The sequence below is a fragment of the Phaseolus vulgaris genome, chromosome 6, assembly GCF_000499845.2.
Source record: "Phaseolus vulgaris cultivar G19833 chromosome 6, P. vulgaris v2.0, whole genome shotgun sequence".
In the NCBI taxonomy this organism is placed as follows: Eukaryota; Viridiplantae; Streptophyta; class Magnoliopsida; order Fabales; family Fabaceae; genus Phaseolus; species Phaseolus vulgaris.
Genome location: NC_023754.2, coordinates 12,885,144 through 12,900,114, shown reverse-complemented (window position 1 = coordinate 12,900,114; position 14,971 = coordinate 12,885,144). Strand labels below are relative to the sequence as shown.

The 14,971-nt window shown below is 35.2% G+C and overlaps 2 protein-coding genes across 2 annotated transcripts; both read right to left on the bottom strand.

The window, feature by feature from the left end:
• Nucleotides 1-1,352: 1,352 nt before the first annotated feature.
• On the bottom strand, nt 1,353-2,831 carry LOC137833404 (uncharacterized). Its single transcript, XM_068641755.1, has one exon. The coding sequence runs from the start codon at nt 2,829-2,831 to the stop codon at nt 1,353-1,355; it is 1,479 nt and encodes a 492-aa protein (XP_068497856.1).
• Nucleotides 2,832-6,270: 3,439 nt separating this feature from the next.
• LOC137831142 (heat stress transcription factor A-5-like) lies at nt 6,271-11,122 on the bottom strand. The gene is made up of 2 exons (XM_068638694.1): nt 10,699-11,122; nt 6,271-7,683 (listed from the first exon to the last, which is right to left on the bottom strand). The coding sequence occupies exons 1-2, from the start codon at nt 10,933-10,935 to the stop codon at nt 6,457-6,459; spliced, it is 1,464 nt and encodes a 487-aa protein (XP_068494795.1). The 5' UTR covers nt 10,936-11,122; the 3' UTR covers nt 6,271-6,456.
• Between the last annotated feature and the right edge of the window lie 3,849 nt (nt 11,123-14,971).

The following is a 14,971-nucleotide window of genomic DNA, read 5'->3' as shown; positions in this document are numbered from 1 at the left end:
CATGATTTTACCACGATAGCACAATGATCTGAGACCTCCCTTGGTTGTATATATTGTTTGCTCATAGGCCAGACTTGTAGCCACTCTTCAGATACCAGTATTCTGTCTAATCTACTATTTGCTGACCCATCTGATTTATACCTGGTATATTTCTTACCCACTAAAGGTAAATCCACCAGCAGATTCTTCTCAATGAACTCATTAAAACCTCGGATCTCTTTCTTTTGACTAGTATTTCCTCTAACACCTTTCCTCTCTTCTACACTTCTAACAGCATTGAAATCCCCACAGCAACACCAACCCACATTTCGAGAAGAGATTCTATAAGTTGACAAGGCTTCCCATAATGCAACCTTGTCTCCTAAAAAGCAAGCGGCGTAAACATTAATAATAACACATATGCAGTTCGCTTTAACGTTATGGCCCACAACCTCAATGAAACCCCTTCCTGTAACATGAGAAATGTACACAAATGTTTCTTTTTGCCACATAGATAGAGTGCTCCCAACCCCGTTTACTCCTTCATTAAACACCCATCCTACTTTATTACTTCCCCAGATAGCATAACACCTCCTATCAGAGAACTCCATAGTTTTAATTTCTTGCAAACACACAAACTCCGCACCCTCCTTAGCAATAATGTGCTTTAAGTATTTTTCCTTACTCCCCCCTCCCAATTCTCTGATGTTTAGATTGACAATGATCATAATACACCACTTCTTGTCCCCTCCTTAACAATGCTTAGCATTTGTCTATCCCTATCCTCCAAACTCTCCATCTCTTTAATCAGCATCCCTACATCCCCTGTGCAATTTTTCCCTAGCCGTTTTCCCAGTTCCTAGATCCTGGAAGATTCAATATGAGCAGTTTCTCTTCTAATACGGTTATTGCATTCTAGAATCTCGGAATCAGACGTGGCATAGGTTTTGGAACTTAGCCTAGTAGCATAGCTATTCCCATAATGAAGAGAGCCCAATCCCCCTTTTGAGCGCCATCTCCTCTGGATAGTACGTGTACCCCTTTTCCAAAGAGAATCGAAGATGACGGACTCTCTCCGAAGTTACACTAGCAAAGCCCACTACGACTCCACCCTTACCGCTAGTATCGACTACTTGCTCTTGCCCAACGTGTCCCCCACTAACTTCCGCCGCCGTGATGCTCCGACTGCTATTAAGAACCATACATTGACCCTCAATGCACCTTGGTGAGCTTTCCACCACTTTGGAACCCTCAGCCAAAGGCTGCGCAACCCACGTGTTCCCCTGTAGTAACGGTGTCTCAGGCACATCCCCCGTGTCGTTGACTGTTTCCTTTGACCCCGAACCACTCTTGAGCCCATCACACAGCTGGGTCTAAGAACTACATTCCTTGGTTTGGGCCTCAATATAATTGGGCCTGGACGTAGAACTTAAAGTTGCCACCACATCAATTAAGTTGACCAAAGACATATGGATAGCATTACACGCATCACTGACATGTTGAATAGGTGTCATCTCTGTTTTTTCTGCTAAGACGCCCTGCACACTCTTTGCCTTAGAGATATAAGAGCGTTCTACTTCCTTCTGACAAATCTCGTAGCCTTCTGAACTTTCCTTTTCAGGCGCCTTCTTTCTTTGGTTTGTTGACCACCCTCTTCCTACCTCCGCTGACCTCTCCGGTCGCCCTTCACTTCCTCCGCCTTGGCCTCCCACCTCAATACTTAATTTTGCAGAGAGAATAGAGTCTTCAGCAAAGGACTCTAAGGATGTTACGCTGTCCGAAGAACCACCGTGGTTACACTCACACATACACCCAGAGTCTTCTCCATCATGTTTCGTTGTCTCCTCAACAATGGTAATTTTGTACACGTTTCCATTAATCCTATAATCCTTGGAAACCTCTGCCTTACAAGACCTTAGTAAGCGAACTTGACAGCGGGCATATTCAATACAATCCCAAGATAGAGTTGCATCGTCAATATCCACCAATGTTGCTACTTCCCCCACAACTTTCGACAAGCACTCCTTACTCCAAAGATGAAACGGTAACCCAAAGCACCTAACCCATACACGCTTATACTTTGCGACAACAGACTCAGACCACGGTTTAACGTCTTCAAAGATACAATCAAACCACTCTTTATTAAGCTTAACAATGTCCTCCATTCTTCCCTTTGCCTTAGGTGATAGAAGAACGATATTGTCGCCCATATATCTTGCCTTAAACATTGACATCCCCCCTTTGACACATTCTTCTTGTAGAATCTCAAAGTTAACCTCATTCTTCAAACGGCCAACCATGCTACTGGTCATCCATGGAAGGATAGTCGCCTTAGTTGTGACGTTGGGTCCTCTCCAACGATCTTGTGTTGGTGTTCTTACTACCTCTGCATACATTTGCTTTGCTTTACCCTTTACATTCTCAGCCTTCCCTCCTTTTTCCCTCAATACTTCCACGCTCTTTCTCCTATAGAAGGATTGACCTCCTCTTGCCTTCGTTCCTCCAGACAAAGCATCACCACCGTTACGTACAAACTCCTCTCTCCTATACCTAGGAAGATTAACATGCAACTTCTTACTACCAACATAACAGCGATCTAACGCCTTCTCCAAGCTTCCAACATTTTCTACTCCGAAGAATCTCACAAACCCGAATCTTCTGCTCCATCTATTTACCCGCCTTGAAATGAACACTTCTTTGACTCTACCCCATTTCTGAAAAAGCTTGAACAATTCGTATTCTCCATGGCTATCTGGAAAGTTTGAGAAAAAGTAGGTAGTAAAGGAGTTTGCATAGGAGGTATGTCTTCGCGCCGCACGCCTCCGCCATTGCTCGTCGTCGTCCCTCGCCATTCGTCGATTTCCCCTTAGTTACTTAAATTTAAAGAGCAACACTAATGCTCTCTTTTGTAGGTTTTTCCTTGTCAACACGCAACTGCCCCAGTAGAAAAACCTTGGAGTGCTAGATTTAATGGATGAAGAAAACAATTTAGGTAAGGAAGATAGAAGGAAAAGAGTAATGTTATTAAGTCAATTAAAGGAAATCAACTGCAAGTTAAAATCTCTGTTAAAACAATCAAATGGATCAAGTTGGGTGACTCCAATACAAAATTTTATCACTCAACCATCTCTTGGAGAAGAATGATGAATCAAATTAAAGGTGTGGAGGTGGAAGGAGTGGGAATGAGGAACTTTAAGTAGTAAGATCTAAGGCAAGAAGCTTATTTGCAAAACATTTTTCTGAGCCAAATCATTATATGGTTAGACTTGGGAATGTGAAGTTTATGGGACTCACACAGGGAAAATGTTATGTTGACAACAAATATTTCAGAGGATAGATTTCAAAAATTCATGGGCCACATGGGTTCAAATTTAATTTTATTAAACTTTGTTGGAAAACTCTTAAGCAATATATTATACTAGCAGTTGAAAGCTTTGAAAATACAGGGAAGAATCCAAAGGGTTGCAATTTTTCTTTTATTGCTTTAGTACTAAAGATAAAAGACCCCAACAAATTTGGACCAATACAAACCTATATCTCGAGTTTGTGCAATATATAAGATTATCTTTAAAGCAAATAGAATAAAAAGAGCATTTCCTAGAATATTGATACATCACAATCAGCTTTTTTGAGAGATAGGGGTCTGCTGGAAATCATAGTAGTGGCTAATGAAGTGATGGAGGATCTAAAGAGGGAAAAGAAGTCAGGATTAATTATAAAAGTTGATTATGAAAAGGTATATGACTCAGTTCGATGAGAATTCCTATACTATATGCTAAGCAAACTAGGCTTTTGTGAGAAATGGATAAAATGGATAAGAGGTTGTTTAGAATCCTCATTTGTGTCAGTCTTGATTAACAGAAGCCCAACTCGGGAATTTATGCCTATAAGTGGTATGAGACAAAAGGATCTAATTGCTCATTTCTTTTCCTGGTTTTGTTGAAGGTTTGGCAGGAATAGTGAGAAAAGTTGTGACTTAAAATAGGTTGCATGTAGTGAAAATAGGTGATGGTCAGGTAGAAGTTTCAATGCTATAGCTTGCAAATGATACTTTGGTGGTATGCCAAGCTAATGTCCAAGATTTTATGACGGTTAAAACGATTCTCAAATGTTTTGAATTAACATATGGGTTAAGAGTGAACTTCCATAAGACAAGGATAGGAGTCATAGGTATTGAAAGTCAGCAACTCATGTTTTATGCTAATATGCTTAATTGTGCACAAATGTTTGTTCCTTTCAAATACCTAAGATTACAAGTTGGAGGAAATCCGAGGAAGAAGGAATTCTGGAAAGAGGTTGTTGACAAAGTGAGAAGGAAACTATCTAAATGGAAAGGAAAGAAACTCTTTTTTGCTGGAAAAGTATGTATGATTAAATTAGTCTTTAGCAATATTGTTGTATTACTTATCCTTATTCAAGGCTCCAATATTGATGTGCAAAGAGATTACAAGCTTGCAAAGGAAGTTCTTTTGGGAGTGGGAAAGTGATGGAGATCAAGATCAAGAAGAGGTAGAGGCCGAAGATCAAGATCAAGAAGAGGTAGAGGCCGAAGTTGAAGAGGCTCAAGAAGACATTAGCTTACCTCAAAGGCTTACAAGGAGCAAGTTTAAAGAATTAGGAAGTAGTGGTAGAATGTTTTCTCTTTTTATAGTATCTTTTGTATAAAAAGTAGAATGTTTAAATATATAGTTTTTAGGAAGGTGCTTAGATGGAAACATTAGATACCTCTTTTGTAAAGCATCTTTAGGCATTAGTTTAGAATTTTCTAGAAGGTGACTCTTCATGCCTCACTATAGGCGTTAGAAGTGGGTTTAGGGTTTAGGGTTTAGGGTTTAGGGTTTAGGGTTTAGGGTAGCTTGTGGTGCAAGCTTTGTAAAGCTTCATGATTGGTCCTTGCCCCTATAAAAGGAGGGCTTAGGTCCTTCAAATAATAGAATTGATTTTTGAAGTGATGAAACTCTCCCAAATTGGTCATTGAGTGAGTGAGAATTGTCTTCTCCTCTTCCTAGTCTCATCTTGAGTGCCTTGATTCCTCAAGTGGCGGCAATTCACACTTATCTTGGAGCAATCATACTTCAAGTGGCGTGTTCATCAACCAAGAACTACAACCACATAAGTCTTCTCTCTTTTCCATCTATTTCTTCCATCTCCATGTCCTTATGAACTCTTAAAACATGTCTTAGGTCCTTTCTTGCATTTCTATTCGGTGCTTTAGCTTTATTTCATGTTTTGTTCGGTTCATCTTCTTCTTTGCTGAATATAATCGGTTCATCTTCCTTCTTTCTTACTTTTGTTCGATGCAATTCAATTGTTAAGCATTTTAATCGGTTCATTTGAATTCTTATGCCTTTTAATCGGTTCAATTGACAAGAAATGGACTTCCATATGAGCCATATTACTAGGTAGGTTTTTGGTCAAAAGTAAAATAGAAATGGAAGTTAGAATGGAGAAGGGACACTTTAAAATGGAAATAAAAACGAGAACAATTATCACAAATAACACATTTGAATAATGGTATAGCACAACAAGAGTCTCTGGACAAGGTAGTATGGCTAGCTAAAGAGTCTCTGGACAAGGTAGTATGGCTAGTTAATGAGGGTGGAGTATACTCAGTTAAGTTTGCATATCAAGTTCTACATCTATCTACACCTTCAGCTTATAGTCAAGCAATGAAAATTTTATTTTGAAAAGAGGTATCATCATATCCTCATCTTTGTGTTCCTTATGTAACAAGGGAAAGAAAGGCACATATGTACTAGATAGCAAGAGATGAAAAATAAAACACAAGAGATGAAAAATAAAACGCAAAACAAAAAAATAAACATGAAAATTAAAAATAAAAGCCAAATAATGTAACTTTCTTCAAGAGTGAAGATTTGCAAAAAAAACCGTAATTAATTATATTTACATTTTTATTTATTATAATAAAATAAATTATTAATACAATATTATTAAAATAAATAAAAATTAAAAATTCAATTATAAATCAGACAAATCTATCCCTATATAAGGAAATATAAATTATCTTTAAAGGAATGAGTATAAATTGGATTTGTTTCTAAAGTAAAGAAATAAGAATCAAGTCGGTTTTCATTTCACTAAAACAACTTTTGTCCTCAACCCGATAATTCAAATGTACTTAGTAGTCGAACACTTCAAAAAACACATTTATCAATTATAGTTTCTAAGTAAATCATTTTATCATAACTTCCATCAAGTAGTGAAACTCGATCTACTCAACCATGAATATGTTTGCAGTAATACGTTTGAAAGCCAATCACAACTAGAAAATATACAACACTGTCAAACAGTTAATTAACATTTGTATCCATGAGGTAGCAAGGCAGAAACAATAGTTTCAGCCCTTTGCGACACAATTTGCTGTCATGAGTAAAGTTTGAAAATTTATGTTGTATATCAGTCAGAAAAATTTCATATAACAATAATATAACTGTTGTCCAAGACAGCATGTTCAACTCAAAGTCTGAGTTGGTCCATGTTTTTAATGTTTCTAGATATTCCATGAGCAGACCGTCCTTCGTCTTGTTCATCATATGGGTTGGCTCGGTAGTTGGATATTGCCTCTTCATTGTCAGAACAGCCTGGCCTTTCTGTAAGAAACTGTTCCCAGAAAACATCATTCACCTTTTCTGGAGGAGCTGGATTAACTGGGTTATTATTATTTGGAGCCTCCTGTGGTGAAGCTAAATTGGTAGCCTCAGCAGCTGCATTTTGGTTTGAGGAAACACCACTTTCAGATTCTTTACCACTGGAAAAAAATCTGGATTCTGCCAATTTGCCAATTTCTTGACAGTCTATTTGGGGTGATCTGGCTAAATATGAATTTCTATTTGCTTGCAATGAACAAGATGCCAGAGTTAAGTTTAATTGGCAGGATATATGACTATCACCTTCTTCACTACTTGGCTCCAAAGAGATCTGTTTTGAGCTCTCAGCAGCTGTTGCTTTTAGCGATAAACATGAATCCATCTTAAAAGTAAAAGAAGTCCCGGTATCCGCAAGTTCTAATGTTTCAGGTGCAAATGTAAGAGCTGTTCTTGTCTGAACTCCTTTTGGTTCCACTTCAGACAGTTTTTTCTGTGGACTTTCCTCATCTTCATTTGAACTCTGTGTGCTACGTGATACCAAGTTCATATCTGACACAGCTGGTGACAATTCCAGTCTGAGTTTATTCGAGAAATCCTGATGGAAGACATTTCCAAATTCCATTCTAAAATTGCTTTGACTGTCCACCAAGCTACTTTCTGCAATCGGTTGAACATTATCAACTTGAGGCAATCGCCTCTTCTTATTATATGCTGATAAATCCATGGACTCAATTTTGCGGGAAAGATGTTCAACAAAACTAGGATTCTGAAGAGCCTTCTCAAAGAAGTTCAGCAATTGTTTCTGCCTCTTTTCAGTACCATCTAACCGCTGCAGAAAATCTTCTAGTTGAAGCTTTGCTGTTGACTGATGTTGTCTGAAATTATGAATATTGGACTCAAGAGAAGATTTCTCATTGGAAAGTTTCTCGATTTCTTCCTCAAATGCTGCCCTTTCTGGATCTACAATAGTACCCGGAGGATGACTATGACTGTGGATAGGTTTCCTGCGATGTATATTCTTAAGAAGATGCTTCTGACCTTTCACAAACTCCTCATTAGCAAATTCCCATCGCTCTGGATGTATTTTTCGGAAACCCTGATAACAGAGCAGTGTCAAATAAACCAAATCAGAACAAAAACAACCAAATAATGGTTTATTAAAAGCTAAGAAATATATATTATATATTGAGAAAAATAAAAGAACATAAACAACTATTTATTGTCCAAGCAATAAGATCTAAAATTTTCATAGAATAATTTACTTTTAAATCCTTAAATGATACTCTTTACAAAAAAGAAAACCTCTAAAAAGCAAAAGTATGCAGTATTTGAGTTGCTTAGAACGTAGAGGCAAAGTAGTATTAAAGAACCGAAATTATGGTTAGGATTTACAATATATGGAAAATTTCTGAGGACTACATCCCCAAGGCAACCAATTAAACAAATCATGCACGGTAACACAAGTACTACTTGCTTCAAACAAATAGGGATTTAGGAAACAAGAAGCATTCTAGCAAGAGAAAACAACAGACTTTCTTGAGTTTAATTGCACTCAAAGTTGAAATTCAGTACACTCCATAATAATACAGAGCTACAGAATATCATGGGTCTCTTAAAATACAACCTGAATGAACTTACAAAGTCATTATTGCTCACACAGAATAAGACATAGAGCCTTTTAGAAGGGGTCCACAGCGTTCCCAAAGACAGAAAATTAAAGCCCAAGTGTCCCTTTATGACTATCCATAAAGAAACTTATGCATTCAACTACAAGCACAACAATAGCAGCTATCAAACAAGTAAACAGTAGATCCATGGTAGCATGAGCTTTGATGGCAATCTTGATTCATGGCATGGAATGGGGAGCTCAAATCAGGTATAAGAGGGAAGTATTGGGCGTTTCAAAATAAAATGAATTAGTTGCAAATAAAAATAAGGTAAAATTAGTCATTTGGTCCCTATATTTGAATAACTTTACCTTTTACTCCTTACACTTAAAAATCATCCATTTAGTCCTTATACATGCTCTAGCATGAATTTGTCAAGTTTGGTCATTTGATGATAAGTAATTCAAATGAAATAGACCATATTTTTATCACAATATTCGTGCTCCACAAATTCCCAGTGGTTTCAAAACATATAACATAAAAAAGCATCACTCTGAAAGCAACATAGAGAAATTGACAAACCAATCGAGCTAGTGATCCTTGAAACTCGGGTGGTATTAAATTCGTTTTTGGAGAACCAACACAAAAGCATATATATGTTTTGAAACAGCTTTATACCTTTTTATTTTATAAAAGTCATTGAACTGATGTGCATCTCCATCACCCATCTTTTTTCTGGATAAACAACATTTATGATGGAGGAAGAAAGTTTAGAGATAATGTAATATATCCTCTTCATGAAAACAACCAAACATGCTCAAGATTCAAGTATGAATTTTTCAAGTTTGGCTATTTGATAATAAGTAATTCAACTGAAACAGATCATATATTTTTACCACAATTCACACAATATTGGTTGCCCACAAATTCCCAATGGTTTCTGGAACACATAACATCAAAAAATATCATTCTGTAAAAACACAATATATGAAAACTGCCAAATCAATCATGCTAGTGAACTTGAAACTTGGGTGGTACTAAATTCAGTTTTGGAGGACCAAAGAAAAGCATAAATACTTTTTCAAATACAATTTAAACTATTATAGTCATTGAACTGATATGAACCTCTGTTATCATTTTCTGGATAAAGAGCATATATGACAGAGGAAGAAAGTTTAAAGGTAGCGAGTTTAACATGTCCAAAACAACCAAACTTGCTCTAGCATGAATTTTTCTAGTTATTTGATGATAAGTAATTCAACTGAAATATTTATCACAATTCACGCAATACTCATGCTCCTAAAACTCCCAATGATTTGCAAAACACGTAACCTTCAAATATCACTCTGAAAAAGACAATACATGAAAACTGCCAAAACAATCATGCTAGGAGGGACACTTGAAACTTAGGTAGTATTAAATTCAATTTTGGAGAACCAAGGGAAAAGTGTATATATGTTCAAACCGTTTTATACTTTTTATTATAATTTTCATTGACCAGTATTAAAACCATATATGGAGAGTCCAGATAAAAAAGAGAAGACTATTATAACGAAATTGGTTATAGATATCAACTACTACTTATTCTGATAAGATAGTTCAAGAAATAGTGTACAACAACCCTCATTAGCAGCCAAATAAGATTACTACCATTGTAAGACTTGTAAAACACTGAGAACCTTAATATTCTGACAATTAGCAATTATTATACGCATTCAATATTCATCCCTTGTCAATAATAGAATACCAAAATCCAGGATTGAAAACTTGTTAAACACATTTTGTGACTTGTTAAATAATAATTGTGAGATACATCCGGAAGTTGCTGAAGACTGATCAGCCTTCTCAGATGCAGGCCGATATACCAGATTCTTATTACCTTCTGATGCTGGCCTAAGTTTTGCTGGCAGTTTATTTGAGCAAGGGATACCCCAACGTACAGAAGATTTTTTTTATCACCTTCCTGAATGAACTCTGCCCTATTCCCCAATTCACACCAAAAAAGAAAAGGCTATCCTACACCTTTCCCTGTCTTTCAAGCTTGACAGTCTCTTTAACCCTAAATAATGAAAAATTCTAACCTTCCTACAACATCCTCGTACATCCTTTATATGGCAAGTACTAAATGCATTTTATATTTCATTTAGTAGGAGCACATAGCATTCCTCTTAACTTATATCTTCATAGGCTCGATCGGATCCAAATTGAAGCTCTCTCCATCTCACAACACATTTTCTCAATCTCACATCATCGTCATTCATAATGCACAAGCAACAATTCAATTCAGCACAGTGCTATTAGCCAACAACAACGACTAAAAAATTAGTCAAATCCGGCGGCTATAAATTTTGGCAAGGGGACAATCAAATAGCGCAAACATTAAATGCATCAAACAGTTAAACTGGAAGCAGTAATCAAAATGAATTACAATCAATATAAACAAAGCAAGTCCATGATCAATCGGAAGCAAAACAGAGGCAAAAGCAGAAATCGAAGAAACTCACGTAGGTATTGAGCTGGCGGATGAAGCTGGAGAAGTTGTTGTGCTTGAAATAGGTCGGTAGAAGAAGGCGAGCGAACTCCGGCGGATTCCACACGACGAAGCTGGTGTTGGATGAGCTCCACGAAACGATGTCGCTAGTGGAGGAATCGTCCACCATGTCATATGTCTTCAGAAGAAACGGCGCCGGTCCTCCCGCGGCGGCGGCGGCGGCAGCGGCGGATTGTGCCGCACCGTCCATTTAGGATTGGAATGGGTCTTTCTAGAACTTATGCAAGAGAGAGAGAGAGAGAGAATATATATAATGAGTAGAAGGTAAGAGCAAAGAAAGAAGACCCAGAATTTGCAAGAGAAGGGTTTGTTTGACTTCAACCGTCTCTACCATAGGCTGTTGGAGGTTGTTGGAACTTGTAATACATTGGAAAATTGGAATTTTTTTTTTTTTTTTAAACTATGTATAGCAGAATTGTACCAAAATTCATACTTACTAAGGCTAAAAAAAATTAACATCAATAATTATATAAAACATTAATTAAGTGAATTTTCTAAGATCTTTTTATTAAAAGTAATGTTTAGTTTGTCACTATTCGCAATAATAATAATATATAAACATGTTTTGTTTGTTAAGGACACGAAATATAAATTAGAAAAATAGAAATGGATGAAAAATAACGAACAAAAATTAAAGGTAAAAAAAATATAAAGATGTTAAAGAGTTATAAAGAGTATTATATCAATTTTAATTATGTTTTAAAATTATCTATATTTTATTTTTTCTATCATACATACTACTGAATTATTTTTATCTTAATTTGTTCTCATGCTCCCTCTTAACCAATTCTAAATATTTTGACTATTTTAAGTTTTTTTTTTTTTAAGAAGTTTGTTTAAGTGAATATGAATGCCCATTTGACAATTTAAGTATATTTATTGGAACAAATTGTTCACATTTTTTGCAAAATATTTTCTTTTATTATTGAATATATACAAAAGTTGAAAATTAATATCTCAATTAATGAGATTTATTTAACTCTTCAGTTTTTTAAAATATTACATAGTCTGAAATCAAACTTTTTCTTATTAAGATAACATTATAATTGCATACCCTCTAATTTTTTATCCTGTAAAAAGTATCTAAAATCCATAATAATACACTGAAAGATATACCCATCTAAGTTAGGAAATTGTTTACACTAATATCAATATAAAATTATTATATGGGTGTCCCTCTCTCTTAAATGCATTTTCATCCCTAAAAATGTTTCTTTGATATATTTAAGTATCTCAAACTATTCATATATAACTCCTTTCAACCAAATTATAGGTATATAACTTTTGTAGATTTCTTCACTATAGATAATGATACATATTTTTATCTTTTAATTTAGTTACAATAAGAAAGAAAAATGGCATTAAATAGAAATGTGTATTTATGTGATGACAATTTCCTAACATAACATATGTTTTTATCATGTAAAGTATAAGAATGGAAGTGGAATTGTGTTTTATTTTTAAATTTAAAACTCTTTGTAAAAGTGGATATTTTATTTTCAGTAATTTTAAAGAATAGAAAGATATATTATAGTTAAAAATTTAATGTACAATTTGTTAAACTATAAAAAAAAGTATATAAGCAAATGTAGTTTAGTTTTAAAGACACTCTTCAACATCAATTCTGTACTGGTAGGCTAAAACCGAGAGGTTAAGCCGAGAGTTAGATACAAGATATAACCAAAAGGTTATGCATAAAAGAATAAAGAAAAAATATAAATATTATTATTATAACAAGGCCCAATTAAATAAAAGTCTGCATTAGGAGGTGTGTAAATAATGAAACGGTACAGAAAGAAAGTCCAAAGGTAAAAGTGGAAGCCCATTAAGAAAACCGTATAAATAGGAGGTCAACACAAGAGGTAAGTAAGAGTGATTTCTGTCTGATGAACATAAAACCATTTCTGACTTTGGCATCGGAGCGCCTTGCAGGTACACCCACTCATCTGTGTGAAGAAGAAGCCGAGAGCACCCAGTCCGAGAAGAAGCCGAGAGCGCCCAACTCGAGAAGAAACCGAGAGTGTCCAGCCCTAGAAGGAGTTGAGAGCATCCAGCCCTAGTTGAAGCCGAGAGTATCCAGCCCAAGGAGAAACCAAGAGAGCCCAGCCCAAGGAGAAACCAAGAGAGCCCAGCCCAAGGAGAAACTAAGAGTCCAGTCCAAGAAGAAACCGAGAGAACCTAAGGAGCTAATCTTGTCAACCTGATTCGAGTGTTCTTGGTCCTTGTTGTAAGAACAAATTCAAAAGAGATACTAAAACAAACATAGATGAAGAAAAATAAAATACAAACACAAGATTCAATATTGGTTCATTTTTAATTGAGATTACGTAGTTCTTAATAACGTCAAGTTTAAAAGAAGGCTTTGTTGCAAAACGAGTCTTCTTCGATGGTCACTTCTGATTTACAGTAGAAATATTCTTGTACAACTTTTTCAGACTCTTATAACACCAGAAGTATTCTTTGAAACAAACAAGTAACCCTTGAGTTACATCAGGAAAGTGTTTTAGAAAAAAATTTGAAAAAAATAAAGGATCAAATATACGCAATTAGAGAAGTAAACATCTAAAGGAAAATATATGAGATGAGCTCACTTTGGATTTAAGTTTAGCTTTTTAATGAAATGAATATGAAAGAAAATGTTAACTGTGGAATTGAGGTTTGAATAGAGCTCAAACTTGTATTGAATATTTTCACAAATTGTCCTGTTATATACACTTAAAAAGGGATCGCCTAAAGGTTTTATAAAAGCATTCACATATTTTTGTATTGGTTCATATTAATGAAATACTATGTGCACTCCTTGACATGCATTGTCAAACTTAAACTAAACAACACGAGTTTCACCATTTCTGATTTACATATGGGTATCATTTCATACTTTGCCCAAGCTTAGATCAACACATATATTCTTTTATAACTCCCTCAAACTTTTACTAAATGAGTATTATTAATAAATAGTCACCTTTGACTTATATAGAAAAAAAGTTTATAAAGATAACCAAAAGCTTACAAAAACATAAAATACGTTAAACAACAAACAATCTAGTCTTGAATCTTGTGCCAAAACGATTCAAGACTTTCTAAAGGGAAATGCTAGAGAGATTCAACACCAATAAATCATGAGAAAATCATATAAGATAATAAGACACCACTTCTAACCCAAAATATTAGGATAATGGGTTATGGGTCTTCTTTTATATTTTTCATCTTGCCCATTCTTACTTAATGTTGAAATTCAACTCACATTAGGATCCCTAACAATCTCCTTCTCAAGTGCAAGGCCCTTCAATATTTGTACACTTCCCCTTGAACATAGTGGTGACCTACTTGTATTGTCATTTACCACAACGGGATACGCTTACTTGAAAATCCCATAAGGAAGACTTTTGATATAAATAATCCTTAAATATAGGATTCTTCAACCACTCACATGTTTGATCCATGTTCACTACACCAGTTTGTTAGGTTCTTACAAAATATAAAGGAGATTCGACATTAATGAGCTATAAACAAACCATATAAGATATACTAAACCACCACCTCCAACCTAAAATCTTAAGGAAATGTGTTTGTTGGTTTTTTTTATATATATTGTTCATTTCACTCATTTTTACTCAATATGGGTCTATAACTCACACTTGGATTCCTAACAAATACACAATTACAAACAATGTTTTGCATATTTGGTAAGTATATTCATAAAACAGACATATTATAAAATGATAATATCAATCATCAATCAAGAACAAAATATTATAAATAAATATCATCTTAAGACATAAGAGTTTGAACAGATTACTTTTAATCCCAAAGGAAATAAGTAGCCACTCATATTGGCCATTACAAGCATGGAAAGCAAGAAAATAAGATTTGGGGTGTTTTCCTTGACAACTGTCTCTTCTAGGATTTTTTTATCTCTCCATATCCTCCTAATGATGTTTAGGGTTATACCTCACGCCTTCTATTTAACCTAATTGAACTTGGACTACGTGACATCTCGCTTAAGTGAGTTATTACTTGTTTAAGTGAGTCTTACGAGAACAAACCTAACTTAACTGGAGTGAACTTGCTTAAGAGAGTCTTGGACGAGTTTCCAATGTTTCAACTTTGTATTTTCATCTTTGTCTTTAACTTGTCCATTCTCTTTTAGCCCTTTTATCTCAATTTTCCTCTAGAATCCCAAAATTAACACAAATTTTGGAATAAATCATTCACATTCATCTTAT